Source organism: Dicentrarchus labrax, unplaced genomic scaffold (assembly GCF_905237075.1).
Source record: "Dicentrarchus labrax unplaced genomic scaffold, dlabrax2021, whole genome shotgun sequence".
In the NCBI taxonomy this organism is placed as follows: domain Eukaryota; kingdom Metazoa; phylum Chordata; class Actinopteri; family Moronidae; genus Dicentrarchus; species Dicentrarchus labrax.
In genome coordinates, this window is record NW_026136722.1 from 10,544,555 (window position 1) to 10,565,454 (window position 20,900).

General features: G+C 44.0%; 1 protein-coding gene across 5 annotated transcripts in view; it reads left to right on the forward strand.

Moving 5' to 3' along the window:
* The window catches only part of sdk2a (sidekick cell adhesion molecule 2a), an 80,192-nt gene that overhangs the window by 32,125 nt on the left and 27,167 nt on the right, over window positions 1-20,900 (forward strand). For 4 of the 5 annotated variants that reach the window (XM_051388473.1, XM_051388474.1, XM_051388476.1 and 1 more), the window contains exons 2-8: window positions 11,927-12,086; window positions 13,662-13,768; window positions 14,048-14,195; window positions 16,215-16,348; window positions 19,814-19,925; window positions 20,348-20,538; window positions 20,782-20,865. In XM_051388473.1, coding sequence (XP_051244433.1) covers window positions 11,927-12,086; window positions 13,662-13,768; window positions 14,048-14,195; window positions 16,215-16,348; window positions 19,814-19,925; window positions 20,348-20,538; window positions 20,782-20,865 — 936 coding nt within the window. Of the gene's footprint in view, window positions 1-11,926; window positions 12,087-13,661; window positions 13,769-14,047; window positions 14,196-16,214; window positions 16,349-19,813; window positions 19,926-20,347; window positions 20,539-20,781; window positions 20,866-20,900 lie in introns of those variants that run through there. The other variant, XM_051388478.1, reaches the window with a different exon arrangement.

Consider the following 20,900-nt stretch of genomic DNA (forward strand, 5'->3'; position numbering starts at 1 on the left):
CTGACCCTGGATGTGAACCTCACTAGCCCAAGCTGATCTTGGCATGATGGAAAGAAAGGGAGGAGGCTGCTGCTTTAAAAGAGCTGTAGTTCCATGCTCGTAAAGTGAACTTAATGCTCATATAGGGGCTAATGATGTACAGTGTATATATACTGTGGGTGTTTCATATAATCTGAGGAAGCGAGGGGCCGGGAGAGTGCTCCTTAAGAGCACAGGGGAGAGTGAGGTGGCCCACGCACTGCTGCTCTGTTAACCCGCATCTCCTCAATCCCGCCTCCTGCATATTCTACTGTTGTCTCAGGAACACAAAGACTATTTTCAGGCGGCCAATCCACAGAAGAGTTGAGAAACTGCAGCCCTGCATGCCCCTAAAAGCCTTCATGACTTTTTAATCGGTGGCTCAGGGCTCTGCGTCCAGCGGTTAGAGAGTGGACCCCACCGCCAGAGCTCTACTCCACGGAGGGATCAAATCCCCCCCGCTTGAATCTCGGGCCTGTCAAAGCAGTCAGGCATGGAGGCAGCGGATGGGTGGCATCTGAAGGTGAGAGAGGGAAGGAAAGAGACAGAGTTGGCAGTGGAAAAGAGCAGTTTGCGGTTGAGAAGGGTTGGTTGAAGGGAGCCAGGAGGGAATGTTTGTAAAGGGAGGAAGAATTTATGTGAAACTGCTGAGAGAAGGAATAGCCCTGCACCAAAATAGCAATTTCTGAGGTGAGAAAGAGTTTGTTCAGTGGAGTTGTAAGAGAAAAGTAATGTGTGTGTGTGTGTATCTGTGCATTTGTGTGTGCATGGTGCGTTTGGGTAGCACAGCATTTGGAAGTGATGGATTGTTACAGCATACCAAACAGAGTAGGAAAGGTGGGTGGTGGATTTTATTGGAGAGCGGGAAAGGTTTTGTGATGAATAATAGTCATGAGTGAATTGGTCATTGTCAGAACCCTCCAGAGCCTATTGAATCAGCAAGGCTAGGTTTTACAATGAGCTTCAGCCATGAAGATCAGCCTGTTGGGTCGTAATAGATGGAAAGTGAGTTGATGGAGGCAGGAGGTACAATAGATGAGGCTAGCTCTCACTGCTGGAGCGGCATTTGTCTGTGGGGAAATGGGCCACAGGAGAGACCTCTGTTCCTCCCACACACTGTGCAGAGATCAGAGAGTAATATGGATGCATTTGATGATCCCGGTACAGGCACGTGCACCCACACACATGCACAGGTACATGCTCACACACATAAGACGAGACTCAGAGTAGGGTAAACATGCTGCAAGGGTAGCATGCTGGCTAATGATGCCCTGTTGACCCATCGCTAATGATCCCCCTCAACTCAGCGAGGAACATGATGGTCTTTGATCTGTATGTCATTAAGGGACTGTGGAGTGCATGCACGTACCTCTAATCTGATGAAGAATTCAAATATACATGGATGAACTCACTGGAGATACACACACACACACACACACACACACACACACACACACACACACACACACACACTTTCACAAGCCTGTATTCATATATGAACCGACACATGTAAACACCTACTGTACACTCACAATCAACTGCAGTGACTGTATAAAAAGGTCAACAAGTATGCAGACAGTTGCAGTGATACATTTTATACACACACGCACACACACACATGCACACATCCATACACACACATGCAGAAAAGCACCAAAAACCCTTGAATCCATGACAGAGATTAAACATGTCATTTGCTTGCTATGGCAAAGGAGCAGTAATAAATAAAACAGATGATTTATTAATATCCAGAGTTGTAATCCACTGCATTATATGTGTATTAAAGCACATTACTTACCACGGCATGGTGAGCGTTAAAGTGCTTCTAATAAAATTCTTAAGTGCCTACAGGCATTTCAAAGCAGCAGCCGATCTCTGAGCAGTATCTCCTCGGTGTCTCACTAATGGGACTGATGTAAATATGTTCATTTGTGAATCTTCCCTCCAATTTAGTGCTGCTCATATTGTAGATGAAGATTATCCAGGGATTATAAGCCTTGAAAAAAACGCTATTTGATGTGTATTTATGCACGGCTTATAGATGTAGTAATATGGAATTAGGTCCCATCATGGGTGGAAAATACAAACGTAAAAAAAAGTGCCACTCTTACCTCCCCCCCATCTGGCTCCCTGTCAGGTTGTCATTTAGTGATATTCATTTCCAAAAGTGGAAATTTAACAGACGTTTATGATGCAAATCACAGGCTATAACTCTATGTGGTGTGGAGAGCCGCATTAAGCCTTCAAATCACTCATGGTGTTGCTTGGGCGCCTGTAACGTTATGCCATATCTGCTTCATCGTTCGCACATATTTTAATGTGTGAGTGCAGCCAACAACAGTCAATGCCTCCGCTTTGTAGGTCCTTTGAGGCACAGAAAGTTCAGAGAATTACCAACATCATTTTTTTTTTACATTGGTGTGTTAAGAGCAGTGGTGGGAACATTTCAATAACACAGTGGGGGAAAAAATGCTCTCTGAATACATTAACCTGATGGAAGATGGTGTTCCTATTTAAATTTATGTAATTTCTAATGATAACCTCCAGGATATATGTGACATTGTGTGAAGACTAAAATTGCTGTGGTTGTAATTCCTTCTTTTTTATATATATAAAGAGCTCTTGCATATGTATAAGACCGTGTCAAAAAATAGAGCTAACCTTGGTTTTTACTTTCACAAATTCAAAACTTCTTTACAGCTTTCCATACTTCACATTGTCTGGCATATAAATAGGGACGTTTTGGGGTGCAGACAGTTGAAGGTTTGAATCCTGGAATTTCCATTTAACAAGTATCTTAATCTTTGCCTTCGAACCAAAAGGAAGAAAGCGACCTTGCCAGCATCACTGCAGCAACGCTGGGAGCACGTCTTGAGTGCAAGCTTTAGAATATAATTAGAAAAACATCATCAACCTCATGTATTAGATAGCATTGTTGGCACAGGGCTCCAAGCTGTAGTTTGTGCCAGTGTTATGATCAGTATCAAGGGGTATGGTTTGGTTTTCTTGTGGGCTTTTAAATTTATCATTAGGTGAACAGATGGCATTTTTAGAAGAAGATGGGAGATTAAATACACTGAGTTTGTTTATATGCATATAACAAATATATAATCAGGTTAAGAGGACAGATCGTCCACTTAGTGGTCTTTAGTTGTGTACTCAAATATTGAAGAGAAATATACATATCTTTAATATGTCGTTCTGATGTGGTCTGTCAGAATCAGCATCTAATTATTAATTAATTTCATTCTCAAGCGTGCATAATTTAATAGTATTCACATAGGATGTTATTATGCACACCCGATTTCAGCAAGTCGTGTTTCTCGCACTAAATCATCCTAAAGGATCATGTGGAGAGAGCACAACAATTAGTATCTCTGACTAAGAATTTTCCCTGCTTTGTTCAAGTTGCACGCTTCTCACTCAGCACCCGTTACTGTATCTGATAATTGAGATGAGCAATGTGGTGTGAAGTCATGTAAGAACCAGCCAAACGCCTCCATTAGCATAATGTCAGGGCGTTCAGATCTTTGTCTGCCTGCTGGCAGAGTGCTGGCTGTCTTCACACAATGCCACAGAGCTGTGTTCCTCCTCTGTCTTTCCTCCTGCTCTGGGGGGCCTGTGCACTTTACAAAAAGGGACAGGCAAAGGAGACTCCTCTGTCTGTGTGGATGCCTCAGAGGTCAGAGATGTGGCCTGGTGGGATGTTGGGGAGGAAGCGGGTGACTTTGAGGTTCCATCTGAAGGAAGTGATTTGGGGTGTATAGGGGTAGCTATGACACAATCACAGAGCAGGACTTGGTGCTCTAGCATGGATGATGGGAGAAAATAGTGGTCACAGGGCCTCCCTGTAATGTGGTGGAGAGAGGCAGTGATGTGACAAGCTCCATTCTGTCAGCTCTCACACTCCAGAGGTCTCAATTAGGAACAGGGACTCTGTGTTCCCACAGGCTGCCCTGCTCACAAAGGTGACGATCCTGCTACACATCAACCCAGACCTCCACCAAAATTAGAAAAAAACATCCATTCTGTCCTCCATACACGCTTCAACCCAACTCATCTATCATATCTAACTCTTTCCTGCCAAAGACCTGTTGTTGCTCACGTGTAATTGAATCTGTGTGACGTCAGTTTGAGAAACTCCTGAGATCCCAATCCTTTAGCGGATGATGCATTGACACGAAAGGAGGTGTTTGTCTTCCGCAAAACAGGTAAATAAAGCATTGGCAGCACTGATTGCTGCTCACGCCCGCGCCCAGAGGAAGGAAGTGAGACAGACAGGCAGGCCGTGTAAATGTAATGAAGGGAGATAATAATTCTTTTCTCTGTCAGCTGCTCTCTGCCATTAGCATTTACTGCCAGCCCCTGCCACTCACTGCTTGGCGCCCATGCACTCTGCCACACTGATAAGAATCACAATCACCAGCCATTCCACACGCATATATTACAATGGCAGGCGCCCCGATACCTCGCACCTAGCAAAACACTATTAGAATGCCAGTGGTATCGCTCCAATTCAGAGATTCAAAGGGATCGGCTGGGGAGAAAAGCACGGATGGGACATGGCAGTTTGAATCCATGCATTTTGTCTGATAATATTCTGGTGTCTGTATCTTAGACACACAGTCACAAACACACAAGGATGAGCGCATGCTGTCATGCACATGCATACACACACACACACACACACACACACACACACACACACACACACACACGCACACACACATACGCATACAGTCAGAGGGATAAAGGAGAACAAGGAGCAGACAGGTTTTCATAATGTCAAGAGCAAAGATGAAAAAAGTACAGCTCTATCTATATGTTAATGGTGGGAAAGATCCAAATTCTGTCTGATGCATCAAGCAATTAAATCAAGACTTGTCTGATAGCTACATCTATATGGAGCTACACACAGAGGTCCCAGGATGGACAGGCAGCACAGCATTGCAGGTGCATCTAAACATCTCCATCTCAATGCGTGTGAAATAATGTTTCCCCACCATACCATCCACTAATTAGGATCTAATTATCCAGGCATAGTGTAAACAATCACAGCAGATGGCATAGCGCGCAGTATTAACTCTAATGACCCGGGGCCCTGTGGAATTCACATTTCAGCGCGTTTGTTTATTTTCCTCCATTAGTCTTTGCCCTACTTTCTAAATTCACTTAGGCCTATTTCCAACCTTCTCATGCCTTGAGAAAAGCTGCCCGCCTCCTATTCCCAATGCTGCTCTCGTTGTTTTGTTTTTTTATTTGCTATTTCTTCCACTTACTGTCGTTTACCCATTTTATGTTGCAGTCTCTTGTTTTGGGTGTTTTTTTTTGTTTTTTCTTTGGTGTTTCTTTTTTTCAAACAATGTCAATTAGCTCTCACAAAGATCAAGTGAAAATTTGTACCTCTTTTCTCCCCCACCTACTTCCATCTCCCTTCTCCCCAGTGAAAAGAAAAGAGAGGAAAGTCAGAGAGAGACGTGTATGTGATCTGGCACACAAAAACCTTACTTCTTCTTCCAAATCGTAGAAGCTGTCTGTCACACCTGGGAAATAATACTGTGATGTCAGTCACAAACGCACTACAACGGGTGGGAAGTCTGGATCATTTCCCATTGTGTTCCACTCGTAAGCGCTCTCCAAACCTCACTTCCGTAAGAGAGAAAAACAATTTCACATATCTTGTCCTTAGAAAGTAAGATATTGCGTATTGTCTGGCTTACATTTCTAAGTTGATACATTGATCTGTTGGCAAGAATATGCTCACAGCTTTTTGCAAGACATAAACCTTATTTGAGTGCCACAAAGTCAGACGAGTATCCTTGCTTTATCGTTTACAAAAGTTTGACTATTCCTTGGTGATTAAAGACATAACTTTCTTACATATAACTGTGGTTGCTCCACTGTTGATCGGACAAGGCTGAGCTGACGAGAGACCTGATGCTGCAGAGGGCGTGTAATGGTGGCTGTGGGTGTGTGAGGTCTCATTAATTGACGCCGGGCCTTGTGCCTGTGCTCCTCTGCGTGCCGTGTTCCCTGCCAGGAGCTGGACTTGCTAATTAGGCTCCTGGATATCACAGACACGTCCCATGGTGCACCATACAATATACTGCTAGTGACTCAGAAACAGAGTGCTAAAGAGAAGGAAAGAGCGGGGCGAGAGGATGGAAGAAGACAGGCAATAAGGAGCGAATTCCGAGAAACAGAATAAGATGGAGAGACATCTGGAGTGAGAGCTAGAAGGAAGGGGGTTCGGAGAGAAAGCGTGTAGGAGAGATGACAACTGAGAGGGCATGGAGGGAGAGAGAGTATGAAAACTACTGTATTGGGAGAGATCAAGCTAGGCCGCCAAGAAAGACAGACTGCCACAACACACACAGAGGAAACTGTTATTGTGGCGGGTAAAAGAGAAAAGAGAAGAGAAACTTAAGATGGGTAGAGAAAAAAAAATAGGAGAGAATCAAAAAGAAAAAGATAGTTTGAGACAGGCAGAGCATAGCGAGAGAGGCAGAGGAAGACACTCAGAGGAGCAGCGAGGCAAACAGGGAAGAATTCCAAACAGAAAAGGGTGTGTGTTTGAGTGTGTGACTGTGAATTTGTCTGCGCTGCCCGCTGGAGTGTGTATCCAGATAATTCAATCTGCTGCCCATTGACTGGCCTCCTGCTCCGTCTTCACTCCTAATTAAATCTCCATTTGTTGGCTGGATGCTATTGCTTCTAATTGTGTTGCCGTAGCATCAGATAGACACACAGGTACACCCAAACACACACATACACACATGCACAAACACACAGGCCCCACAGCAAGTGGGATCCCAGACGCGTCACCGCGGTACATTACACCTCAATTAATCACATCAATTACACATCAATTAACCCGTGGCGATCCACTAAACACAGCTGGGATGCAGGCAGTTTTTCATCTGCAGTGACCTGGGGACTTTTTCTGCAACATCAAAGCAGACTCATCATCAAAAAGAAAAACATTTTAGACAGCTTAACATGAAAATCTATATTTCTACTCCATCTCTTCCTGTGAGCAGTGAGCATGACTATATGAGCTTTTAAAAGCATGTTACTTGGGCCATGAAGTCTATATTGCCACAGCATAGATACCAAGGGATCTCATACACTTCGTGCTCCTACTGGAAGCTCCACAAAGATGTTCTAGGGGCTATAAATACAGGGGCTGGGTGGTGGGGGAACATTCGAGCTGTGATGGACTGGCAGTCACATGCACCATGCAGATGCTGATCCATGGGCCATTTCTCTAAATGAATAGGGATAGGTGGAGGCTCTCCATCTCCCCTCCCTGTCTTCCAGGCCTGGCCTGCTTGTTTGGCTTCGGCTGTAATGGGTCGCTTCACCTTGCTGCCTAGTGTTGGAGGACACCACCCTCTCTCTTTTCACTTCTCTTTCTTGCCCTCCCAGTACCTCACCTCAACCTGCCCCCACATCACTTCTCAATCTCTCTTTGTTTTTATCATTAAGCCCAGCCTTTCTCCCACCATCTGTTTCACCGTTACTCTGTCTTCCTCCCCTCTGCCTTCTCTTGTACACTCTCTTTGTTAATTCCTCCCTTCGTGTCTGCCTGCTTTCTGACTCACCTAAGTGATGGAGTATAAATCGGTGGGGTGCCTGTTGTCACGGTGACAGCAGCTTGTGACAGAGTGACAGATCAGCCTGACCTTCAGGCATGGCCGTGTTTTTACGTAGGTGTTGGTGTGTGTATTTATGTGTTTGTTAAAAGAGCTTTATGTCCTTTTATGCTGTGACTGTTCTCATCTCAATTTGTGAAGCAACAAATAGACAACCCAGTATGCATGTATATGTGTGTGTGTGTGTGTGTGTGTGTGTGTGTGTGTGTGTGTGTGTGTGTGTGCCTGTGTGTGTTTGTGTTCGCTTGTTGTGCATGTGTGTGAATCCATAAGGAAGGTGTTTCATCAACTTTTAAGATGCTTTAACCCTCCTCCACCAACCCCACAACACACACCCTTTTACCAACCCATTACTAGGCCAAGGTCACTACCATGACTGTTGCATAACCCCCATCAGAGAGACTAACCATGACCCATCTCGCATGTTAAAGTCCAATTGGAGAGACTAAATGATAGCTCTAAATTTTCCTGGTTGACATGATGCACCGTGAGCTGCAGTGGAGGTGGTCGATGGAGCAGGGAAGTTATGTACATACTCTATGTACGTGTGTGTGTTGAGGAAGAGAAAGAGAGGGGGGGAAAGAGCTGGTGAGGTGGAATGAGTGAGAAATGGAGAAAGAGTGAGCGGATAACAAGAGAGAAGACCTCCACATGTTTCAACAAGCTGGGGCTCCACTTTATCGCTGCATCTCTCAGTGATACAGTTCTGCCGAGTGCCAGCTAGGATGTGGTTACATAGGCTCAAACACAGGTGCCAGAGGATTAAACAGAGGGCAAAAAGAGCTTCCTGATGCTGGAGTGGAGCAGGGGTAAGGAGGTGAGGCACAAAATAGGCAAGGAAAAGAATAGAAGACAAAAGTCGAATGTGAACACCGTTTGTGTGATTGCATGCCAGCATGGCGCAATGGGGAGCACAATGGGTCTTGGTTTATAAAGCTGCCCCGTTGCCTGTGGTCTTTGTCTCACAGCCATTAAAATTCTGTGTATGCAGCAGGGGACCCGGCTGGAGCCATGCCACCATTCAACCTCAGCTGTCAGGTTAGAATACGGTGTTTTTATATCTGCAGTGAATGGGTTGTGGATGTGCAGCTTGACCGTTGGGGGCAGCTGCTCTGCACAGCAGCCACATTAAAGCCCTCCCGGTTCTCCTATGCCAGTTTTGGGTCTTCCCTAGATCTGTCGACCCATTTTTGGGTTTTATTTGTGCTCATAGTGCTGCAGGAATTCCTGGTCCAGAAGGACTGCCCTCTACCTTTCCATCTGGATTTCAAGCCTGCAGCAGGTGCTGCTATGCACCTGCCAAACCCACCACTGTCCCTTTGTTCATCACAGGAATAGAGAAAAGGGGACAGTTCTTGTTGGCCACTGCTCTCCCATTCCTCCCTCCATGCCTGTCTTTTCCAGAAAAGACATTAGCTTTACCTTGACACAGTGCAGCCTTTCAGTCGCTGTCAGATGAACACATCTTCCAGTCAATAACTTGTGTTTGTATCTACAGGCATGTGTGTCTGTAAACATATACTGCATGTTTTTCATGTACAGTACGACGAGATGAGACCTGACACAAATTATGGATCAGATCAGAGTGGGGGGAAACACATTGAGCTGACACATTAGTGACAGGAGCATACTCATCTACAGGGAGCCGTCTCTGCTGTACATACCGTTTCTATTAACAGGGCTTTGTACTAATGTATATGCATACATGTGAAAGTTCATATCTGCACAAACAAAAATAGACACAGATGTTCCCACATGGACGTGTACAAACAGACATGTTGCATGTACAGTATTAATCTGCAGTGGCTTACTCATACTCAAAGAAAACAGAAGAAACAGAGAAACCACACTTACAGTGTCTACCATAGCCACAAACATGTATCAGTGGTGCTTGACCTCCGCAGTTCACTGTGAAGATCAAAAGCACAGTGATGGAGAGGAAGGGGAGAATGAGGGTCAGACAAGAGGTTCTCTGTTGGAAACTCATTAGATCCTAGAGCCCAGTGTGCAGAGGAATTGGTCCTATTTTCCTTCAGCAGTAAAAACTGTTAGCGGTCAGTGGTCATTTAAGTTCTGACTGAGTCTCGAAGAGAAGATCACTTCAGTTGTGTGTTACAAGGAGAGCAATTCAGTAACAATCTTGGGTTTAGCAGCATGGATGCGGATGTCGATTCTGCACTTTATGTGATGTTAAACAATGACCTTTCTCTCTCCCTAGCTGGCTTTGTTCTTGAAAATATACACTTTGCTCTAAATGTAAAATTGGTCACAAGTGCCACAAATAGCCAGTGTTCAGGTATTCATAATGAGGCCTCCACCGAATGGACGGAAATTAATATGAACACATGAAAAGCACTAAAACAGGTAACCACTGTGGTGATTACTGTGCACTCAATTCCCTGTTCCACAATTTCACATGGGTAACTTTGTATTATGCATAATCCTTGCCTCAGACGATCAATGTGTGAGTCTGGGTTTGGCATGTGCAGGTCTCTAATGGTGGCTTGTTGATGGAGCCGCATTGCTAAGTGCACGTTGCCACCAGGCCCCTGAACCAGCTGGAAGTGGTTGGGTGTTGGCTGTGTGCGTTTGTTCAGGCATAAGTGAATGTTTTGGGATTCTGTGTGTGTGTGTGTGTGTGTCAAGTACGAATGCATTTACTAGTGGATGGAATTACAGCAAAGCCACCTCTCCTGCGGCTAGTGCCGGGGGGAAAACAGGGATGGCTTCTCCATTTGGGCTCAGGCAGGGATCAGTTTCGAGGGCCTGTTTGGTTTGACATTGTTTGTTTTGGAGAAGTTCATGCAACGGTGGTAGAAAGAACAGATTAGCTAGGTAGTGGAGTATTGTTGTTGCCAAACGGCAAAAATGCAAGGACTGGTTTTAGAAACAGAAAGCGATGAGATGGCTGCTGTTTGTTTGCCTTCTTTTATGAGTGGTGTGTTTGTGGGTTATAGATAGGGGAGTAAGCTGCAGCTTTCCGAAGGGTATTGTGTGTGCTGCTGTGTACGTGTGTGTCCTGTTATCTGAGTGTGTGTCTGTGTACGCAGTGCGCACATGAACGCTTGTGTGAAACACAGGGGTGCACAGTCATTCTTTTATTTACAGTTTCAATCAGGTTCAATTTTCTGTATCCCCTTCCCTGCTCGGCGAGGCTGCCCTTACAGTCACCCAGTTCCACCACACCATCCTCTGCATTTGCCACCATAAATCTCGGGTGTGAACTTGTGTATGTGGAGAGAGAGAAAGAGAGGCTCCAGTAATCAGCCATGAGAGTGAGTCAGCTAGTGTGGTAGACCTAGAACCAGGCGTGCTCCAGGCCTTGGCGGCTTACTGCAACTATTAATACAGACTTTAATTAGCTCGCCACAAACACTGGCACAATCGGCTCAGTGTCGCCTGTGGCTGGTGAAGCAGACAGATCAATAGGTCTGATCATGCCTTTTTCATCAGCTCAAATGAAAGCACTTTGTCTCCAAGCTCAGTCCTGGACCTTGCGTATCACCTTAAAGGCTTTCTGGGGCTGCACTGGCTGTGTGCAGTGTTGCGGATGGGACCTGTATAATCTGGCTGCATTAGGGAACTATAAAGATAAATGAAGGGAGGCACAGAGCATAACTCATCCTGTCAGAGAAGGGGGTTTAAGGCTGGGAAACTTTGTGTTTTCTAAAGCAGCCCCCCCTCCCCACCTCTTATGGCTTCCTAGTTTCACACTCTCTCTTCCCCCTACTTGCTTGCGTTCTCTTTTTTTTTGGTGTGTGTGTGTGTACAATCTCTGCTGTATTTTTCTCCATCTGCTTTCTGTCTATTCCCTCTTCCCTCCTCTCTCCATCTCCTTCTCCCTCGCTGTCTCTCTCCCCATCCTCTTTTACTGATCTAGAGGTATGGAAGTGTTCATTTACACTTCCTCTGCTGCACAAATTGCTCTTCTACCTCTTTGCCAGTGCATTTCAAATGAAATAAAAGTGTAAGCTGCTTTTGCAGTAACAACTTATTCTATGTGCTTTTTGGCAGGCTTCTCTGTTGACCTTCAAGTTCCCAATCAGTGCCGAAGAAAAATGGAAATAGCTTGTTCTGAGTCCTCATTTCCTGTGAATTGCTGGAATTGAGTTGTGTGTCTGCTCACAGGGGTTACTGAATCACTGCCTTTTTTACCAACTACCCCCTCTCGCTACTTCACTTTCTTCCTTTACCTATCTTTTCCTGTCTTTCACTCTTACATTTCCCCTGTCTTCTCCCTCTCTTCCCATTAGATGATGTCCCACCTTACTTTAAGATGGAGCCTCCTCAGACCCAGGTTCACCTGGAGGGGAACCGCCTGGTCCTAACTTGCATGGCGGAGGGCAGCTGGCCACTGGAATTCAAATGGATCTACAATGGAACCGAGCTCACACGTTTCTCCTTGGAATACAGGTGAGAAATGCAACCTTACCTACCAGAACTGATTCCATTATCTTTTTTTATTATTATTCATCAACCATAATTGGCTTAGTACATGAGGACGTAATTTAATTGTATCTAATAGCTCAATTGCTCATTTTTATTCATATTCGAGACTAATTTCTATGGATTTATTCAGGACTGATTTAGCTGCATGTCTCCCTTGAGACATAACATGTTGCATTCAGGGGATTGTCAGATTTATTCCGATTTGTATCTCACATCGAATTCAACATCCAAAGACGGTGTTAGCAGATATCTCTTCCTTTCTCTCTTGCTGTTTGTTGAAACTATCATTGCTGCAACAAAGTCACACAATGCATATTTTTCATCAGATTGTATAGTGTGGGTGGGCTACTTTGCTATGTCAGCAGTAAGATGGTGTTTCACTGACCGTGGAGCTCCGACCGGGCATTTTTTATTACATACTTCTGCCTCTAACCATAATGCTGAACAATTCAACTAAAGGCACCGAGTGTGGCAAGAGAAAGCTTCAGCCTGTGCTAACAAGGTCTCTCTGTGTGTATGTGCTTATGCATCAGTGTGCCCATTAGTACATAGTACGTAGTGTATGCTTGTGTGCTAGTGTGCATGCATGTTCACAGTTTGCAGTCCACAGTGAAAGTCAGTTTCTATCTCATTCTAGCCCTGTTTTCTGGACTCTCTACTCACAGTCTGACTAGTCTTCTAGACATGGACAGACTCTCTCAGGTGGCATTGTCTGATTGCTATCACTGGCTACCCCCTCCCCTTACACACACCTTCCCTTCCCTGTCTGTCTTTTTCCCTCTCTCACATCCTCTCTCCCCCCCTTATCCCCTTCTTCTTCTTTCCCTGTCTTTCCTCAGCATTTGGCTGTGCTCTCACGTGGCTTAGTCTCTGGGTCTGCTTTGCAGGCCAGCCCTCTGCTTGTTATTCTTCACCAGCCCTGATCAAAGAGGAGAACTGGAATCCATTTAATCAGACCCCCTTACCTCCCCACCACCCCTCCACCCCCCACCCCTACCCCGAATTGCAGTGCAGGGGGAACATGGTAGGGGCAGACTTCACACTCCTAAGTGGCTGTAGCAAACCAATTAAAGGGGACTCGGCTCTGAGGTTATCTATAGCATTTCACACATGCCATTTAACATGAATGCACATCAGGGAAGAGAAGGAGCAATGGCTTCCCAGGACTAACATGTGAGAAGGTGCTGTATGATGTTATTGAACTTACTGAGGATAGAGGATAACAATGGGGTTTTGTGAGTCTTGCCAATCAGGAAAGTCTTTGTTGTTCATTCCACAGTTGGCCTTAAAATAGCATTCCTCTTTCTTTAGTTTACTATCTACTGTCAAGAACTGCATCAGCACCAAATCACACTTCAGGGCCCTTGTGTTGGCTAGTCTAAGTGGAATTCCATTTAAACTGTGTTTCAGGTGCCCAGTGAAACATCTCGATTAATTTAGCATCTTGAGTGTCGGGGATAAAAGCGTCAAGATGACAAATGCCGCTGTCTGTCATGCTGATGATGACTAATGGCACTTTGTGTTGTGTGTGCCCATTAGGTACCTGATCCCCTCGCTGGACCGAGCGCACGCTGGTCACTACCGCTGCATTGTGAGAAATCGAGTGGGTGCTATAATGCAGTGCAGTACAGAGGTGCAGGTTGCCTGTAAGTGTCGATTTCTTTCCATACATCCCCAATTCTGACAGGGGGGGAGGAAACTGTTTGTTTGTTAAAGGTTTGTCATGCACAGTATGTGGATGAGTCACTCTGAGTAAAGGAGCTTAGGTTTTGAAAAAGGTATTTGACTTGGTAATAATGACTTTTTTTTCAGCTTTGTTGCTGGCATGTATTTCCAACATGTTGGCAACATTATCCAGTATTCCTGTATTCGTATTTAATCTACCTTGTTTTCCCTTCTCACATACTTCTCTTTATTTCTGCTAGATATGGGCGGTTTTGTGGAGGGTGAAAGGTCTCAAACTGTATCCCAGGGTGAGGGTGCTCTCATCTACTCACCACGGATACACAGCTTCCCCAGGCCACAGATCACCTGGTTCAGAGACGGCCGTAAGATTCCCTCCAGCAGCCGTATGTAAGTCTACTTTCTGCTCAGCTTGGTTTGTTTGGTGCGAGGAGAATGCGTGTGAACTTGGCTCATGTATTTCTGCGTGTGTCTGAGCAAGTGCTCTCATATGTGAGTTGTTGGTGAACGCTGAGCTTCTGAAGTAGAATATCTTTCACTTCGGAGAACTCTAAGAAGTTCAATACCGCTCACAGATTTTCTCCAATCCCCTACACACCATGCTCAAGTTGAGCAGACTAGTTGATGAACGAATTTTGGTCCAGGCCCTGTGTTCATCATTGAATCACTTCTCTGTGATAAAGCGGGTTATTATATCACCCCTATTGACTTTGCAGGCAGAATGATTGAAGGCTAGAGATAGAGCAGGCAGCAGGGGAACCAATTAGACAAAATTGGACAAAAGGCCTCAATTGATGATATGTTTGACTGACAGCACTCACCCCTGGGTGGATTTGTGTGTGGGAGGGTGTGTGTGTGCATATGTGCATGTGGTAAGAATCTGTATAAGGCCATATGGGCACAGTGGGAGTTCTGGTAACGGCATATGTATGGGCTATGTTGTGTGAGTGTTTTCATGTGTATGTATGGGCTTGTGTGTGTGTGTGTGTGTGTGTGTGTGTGTGTGTGTGTGTGTGTGTGTGTGTTAGCTTGTCTGTTGGATTCATGTCTGTTCAGACATGCAATTTTCCTGAAGAGATACTCCGAAGGTAATCACCTGAGATTAATTCTGCCATCCAGACAAATAGAGGAAGGCAGTCCACAACGCCTCAGAAACCACCTCCTCATCTATTATTCAGCAGCAAGCTCTACCATGTTGTAGCTTACATGAAGACTTTTACCCTGTGTTGCATGCTCTTGCTTGAAGAGCGGATCGGTGTGTGTATCCTCTGCCTGTAGGGCTTCAAAAACGCAGTACAAGCAGAGGAAAATTGTAAGAAAAAATCTCAACCCCTTCCATGAACGCTTCGACCAATTCCAGAGCCGGTTACCATGCCGCTGACTCTTATCGGAAGTGAAGCGGTGAAGCTTTGCGCTGTGACAATGAGAGGCACTGACAGGACACTCTGCATTTACCGCTTGTTTGCTCGCTTTGTGTCAGGCCACATTGATATTCACAGGCGTATGTGTGTATTGGTGTTTGTGTGTTTGTGTAAGTGTCTGTTGACTCGGTGGGAGCCACAGCTCCTAATTGTCCAGGAGTGTGTCTGTTTATCCTGCACCGATCAGGCAGACGCTGGCAGATACGGAGAGCCTAATCTGGCCGCGTGCTTAGCGTCAGCTCTCATTTAATGGGCCCTCTCAAACGTTTGAGACCATCAGCCTAAACAACATTTAGCCATTCTCGAAGCTTCTGGGACACGACACTCACAAATATGATTTTATCCGTCCGTTTTCTCGTAGTCTGTGTAGTTTGACATAATTACTGTCGCTGCAATTAATGTGGGTGAAATGAAAAATATTAAAATAAAAACAGTACTACAGTATTTCACAATTTACGCTGGGTATATACAGCTAACACAACCATAGTGAACTTTGAAATAATACCTAGTACTAAATAACAAGAAAACATTCTGAACTATTCCTTTAAGACACTGTGATGCCTTGTAGATGGAAGTGCTCATAAAAAATGTTTTGTGTGCTTCTTTTCAGACATAATTTATGTGTGTGTCAGTTTACCCTTAGGATTTATTGACTGTGAGAAACAACTACTCACTAGTTTTAATGACATGAACATCTCTGTGCGCTTGTTAGTGTGTGTGCACCGTTGTCTGTGTTGGGGGACACATTTTGAAATGCACACCAGTTGACTCGGGATGTTTGATTAATTGGGAGCCAAATTGGTGACCCCAATTTGACTTAACTACATTCAACACTGCCTAAAGCTGTGTCTGTATTAGAGTAAGGTTGAGGTTAAGTGAACGTCATGGGAATGAAGCCAATGCAGTGTCCTTAAAAGGATGCTAAACTAATGTGTGTGTGTGTGTGTGTGTGTGTGTGTGTGTGTGGTATGCATGAATATTTACTCAGTGCCATCACCCTGGACAACACACTGGTCATCTTGTCCACTGTGGCACCTGATGCGGGACGCTACTACGCCCAGGCGGTCAATGACAAGAACGGGGAGAACAAAACCAGTCAGCCCATCACACTCACAGTGGAGAGTAAGTACACATGAAAACACACACTTTTAAGCAACAGGCTTGCTTGCCCACTCAGGGAAAGACACACCTCACGAGCAGATTGTTTGTGTCATCAGCAGATTGCATTAACAGGCTGTTGCAGATGAAAATGTAGTTTGAAAAAAATATATTCAGCTCAAAACTTAAACATACACATGCATTCAGCAGCAGCTATAACAGGTGGCAAAGACAATAGAAACAGAGATAGCACCCTCTACTGGTGCGCCTTTTCATCATATCACCCCCTTCCGCCATTTCTTCTTCTGTCTGTCCAACAGACGTAATCACACCCATTACCTTCACCACAAAGCTGTCCTCTTGCTCTGCAGTCCTCCTCTAACCTCTGGCTCGAGCAGTGAATTACGCTCTTAAGGTGTGTTTTTAGGCAGAGCTCCAGCAGAACCTCTCTGACTGGCTGGGTGTACGGGCCCATAAAGTGAACCTTCAGTTTAATCGCTCCCTCACAAAAAGCAGATTTATGAAAATGACACTGAGCAAGCGGGGAATGATTAAACATACAAACACCCACGCACACAGAGTAGAAGGTCGGCCTCACTTACAAACAGAACATGTTCACAACTTCAAATGAGGTTTGGCATTTTTCATGCAAGCGTGCTTACGAGTCAAATCATTAGTGTTTAGCTGAACCTGTCCCCCACCTACTGTTACTTACTTTCATCTAAACAAAATCCATTTGTTTTTTTGCTTACTACTACCAGCCAATTAAAGGAGACACAATATATGTATAACTGGCTCTGAAGATAACATATGCCACATATAATACGACCTTTGCTAAATGATGAAACACACATACGATTTCTATTATTTATCTGATTTTGACTCTCGTATGAGGTGATTTTAACTTGTTACGTGGAGCTGCAAACTTTCAATATCAGCTTCTTGCTCGCTCCTGCATCTGCTCATCATATAATTAACACACTGTTTGTAATTCAGTGCTCAATACGCATGACACAGCAGTCTGTGGAGATCTGATATCACCAAATATCGCTGCAACTGGCCTTGTGGATCACACTGCCGTATTTTGCATCTGAAAGTCAATAAGGTTTTTACAGCTGCATTTGTTCATTTTACCAAGTCTGTGGAGAAAAGACAGAAAAATATGCAGTAGAGGGAGAGTGTTGTTCCAAAGGGAGCATACAAATGAGACAGAGCTGAGCCTAATAGTAAAAAGCAAACTGACATTGGCTAATACTCCAAGTGGGCAGACATTTTTCTTTTGGTTTTATTCCTCGGAGTGTGAAATTCACTACAGTTGCCCTAAGTTTACAATTGTCTTTGGACAGATGTAAACAATATGGTGACATTAGTAGCAAGAATTTGCTATGCAGGTCACCAGCTTGTTTACTTTCCCCATTTAATTAGAAGATTACACACTTGAGGTATTCTCAACACTGAGAGTTTATGAACTGCAATACGTTAATTAGTGTCTGCCAAGGAACCAATTGTGTCTTCTAGAAAATAAAATGAGTTATTTGACAAGTCAAACGGATTCCCAGTTTTTATTGGCAAACATACACAACATTCTCCGCCAAATATTATGGTATTTAACTTGATTTAACAAATGTCTTCAGTTTGTATGTTTACACAAATCTGTAAAACATTCCATTAACCTTAAAAAGATATTAATTGCATTATCAGCACTCTGTTTAAAGGGTGAAGACTTAGCCAGTACTTCATCTCTCGCTCTTCTCACTTACGTAGAATTCCGCTTACCTCTCCATCAATCACTTCTCCTTCTCCTCCTCCTCCTCTCTCTACATCTGCGTCTTCTCCACTCAATGTATCGGGAGCTCAGAGACCATAAGACCCACACCAATCAAACTTTCCACGTAATCTCACCCGTTAATTAGGCAACAAAAATTACATAGATCAGCCAAATGGCTGTAATCTTACATTTTAGCCAATAACTGATCCAAGTGATTTAGATTTTTCCTCATAAATCCCTTGAACCTTGGCACATAATTGCAGCCTGTTTGATTTCATCTTTTTCAATTTTTAGCCTCTTCTCATGTCTTGACAGCAAGCTGTTCTACATGGATTGATTGGTCTTCACTGTGCCAACTAATAATGTCAATAACACCCTCAAGATGATGCTTGTACCACTTTGATGAAATTGATCAATCAGGAGCTCTTGTAGAATTCTAAAACCACTCAGCTGCAGTATGGCAGAAATGTCTATTTATTTGTCAATCAATGGCTAACTCATCACTTTTGTTTAGATAAAACACATCACAGCTCTATAAAACAACACATTTTATTGTTCTTCTCCTGCCTGTTTAGATAAGCTCCAAGGTTAACTCAGTGTTGTTATTTTAAAATGTTAGATGAATTTTTTTTTTTGCACCAGCAAATTGTCAGCAGCAGCCAAATGTGCCTTTGTTCTAGAAGCTGTACGATCATAGTTACAAGTATCTGTATCAGCTAAAATCTCTATTCTTAAATACAGTTATCATTGTCTACTACTGAACAGTTTTTGTTCAAGGCTGTGCTTTTCATTGATTTTAAAACTTATACCTCAGCCTTATGTAACACACAACGTAAACAAGAATGTATGCTATGGGGGCTCCGCAAAAAAAAACAAATTTCATAAGGTACGTTTTTTTTAGCAACTTATCCAATAGTCTGTATTAAACTGGGTTTGTAAAATTGGGAAATCATGATTTTAAACTCTATAGCTGAAGAGCTGGAGACTTGAATGAAGCAATCAAATGGGAAGCAGAACCGAATAGCAATAACCCATCAGGAGGGCTGCTCCCACATTCAGGCAGTGTTTGTAGAGGGAGCTTTTTCAGTACACTGCTGAGACTCCATGGAAATGTGTGTGATTTACAATGACATGACACAAAATAACAATAATAATAATAAAAACTTGATTAGGCACCCTATTAACCTGGGGTAGCCTTGAAAAAACTTGCACCATCACAAACACACATGCATACAGTAGACCATAAACGCGCAATCGCTCAAACACATACAAGTGCACTAGGCCCATACCGTACTCTGGGGAGGTGGGAGAAAATGAGATCAGATTCAGAGAGAGATCACTGATTGAGGGCAGTGAATCGATGGTTGGCTGGAGGCTCCGTGAAACCCGTGAGTGATGGTGCTGCATTTAATCGCCTTTTGTGTTTGTCTCAATTATGCTACATAATGGCTTCTAACACCTGGGCTAACACCGTACTCGGGAAACGCTGTGTGCACTAGAAAAAGGATCTAAAGTAAAGACAGGTGTGTTAATAGTTGAGGTGATAGCATGCTGGCTACCTGCTGGTGGTAGTGACAGATTGTCAGTCTCTGTGTAAGGATGTAGTCATGCTCAATTGGCTGTATCAGGCAGATGCACAGGCTTAATCTTAGGTCTGCATATAGTTTATAGATTTTTTTCACAATTTTCTATCTGCCTCTCTGTGTTCCTGTGTGTGATAGATGTGGGAGGACCTGCAGACCCCATTGCCCCGTCTATCATCATCTCCCCCAAGAACACCAGTGTAACCATGGGGAGAAACGAGGCTGTCATGGAGTGCGTCGCCAATGCAAGGTACATTTTGAATACAGACACACAGTCATGAGGAAAAGAACAAGTGCTAATACACACATTAGCAAAACACCTCCACCTTCGCTCACCTCCACATCTGATATATTTTTGATTTGAATGAATCTTGAAATCTTTTGTTTGAACATGTTAGAAAAGTATTTTGTTCGTCTCTCATTTTGTTCCTCTCCTCCATTCTTCCCTTTGATTCAAGGCTTCACTCTGTTCTCCCTGTCTTGCGCAGTCCCAGTCCTGAATTCTGACTATTATCTCCAATTCAAAGACTTAATCAGAATGACAGATGTATTCCATTGCTCCCTCAATGCTCCGTAACCTTGAAACAGCATACGAATCTGTATTAAAAACCATGCTCCCTATCTCTTGCTCTCTTTTTCTCCTTTTCTCCTTTTCATCTTTTTCTCCTGCAGACCTCTCGTCAAAATGAGTATTACTTGGAAGAAAGATGGGGTAGTGGTCAATACGGGGATCCGAGATTTTGGCCGTAGATTGGTCATCAGTTTGCCTGCAGTCACTGATAGCGGCTACTACGAGTGTGAGGCGTCGCTCCGCAGCAGCAGCGTCCCCTCTGTCACTGCTGGGGCCTTCCTGCACGTTCTCGGTAAATAAACCACAGCTCATATTTTAACATCGCACAGAGACGCTGAGCTTAAATTATCCAAATATTGCATCAGGATGCTAAGCCCCATGTTGAGAGAACATTTTGTTGCCATTTTATACTTCAGTAATAGAGTTGATGTTGTTATCTAGACGGGCAGAGATAAAAACACACAGATGATTTGTGAGTTGTTTTTAAAGGCTTTAATGGGGCAATTTTTTATGCTTTTTTCCTATTTGAAAACAGAGTATCCTCTGTTTGTCAAAGAGCCACCAAGTCACATCAGTGCAGAGATGGAGAAGGTGGTGGATATCCCCTGTCAGGCACGAGGTGAGTGCTGTTTGTTTTTCTGTGTGCTGTTTCAT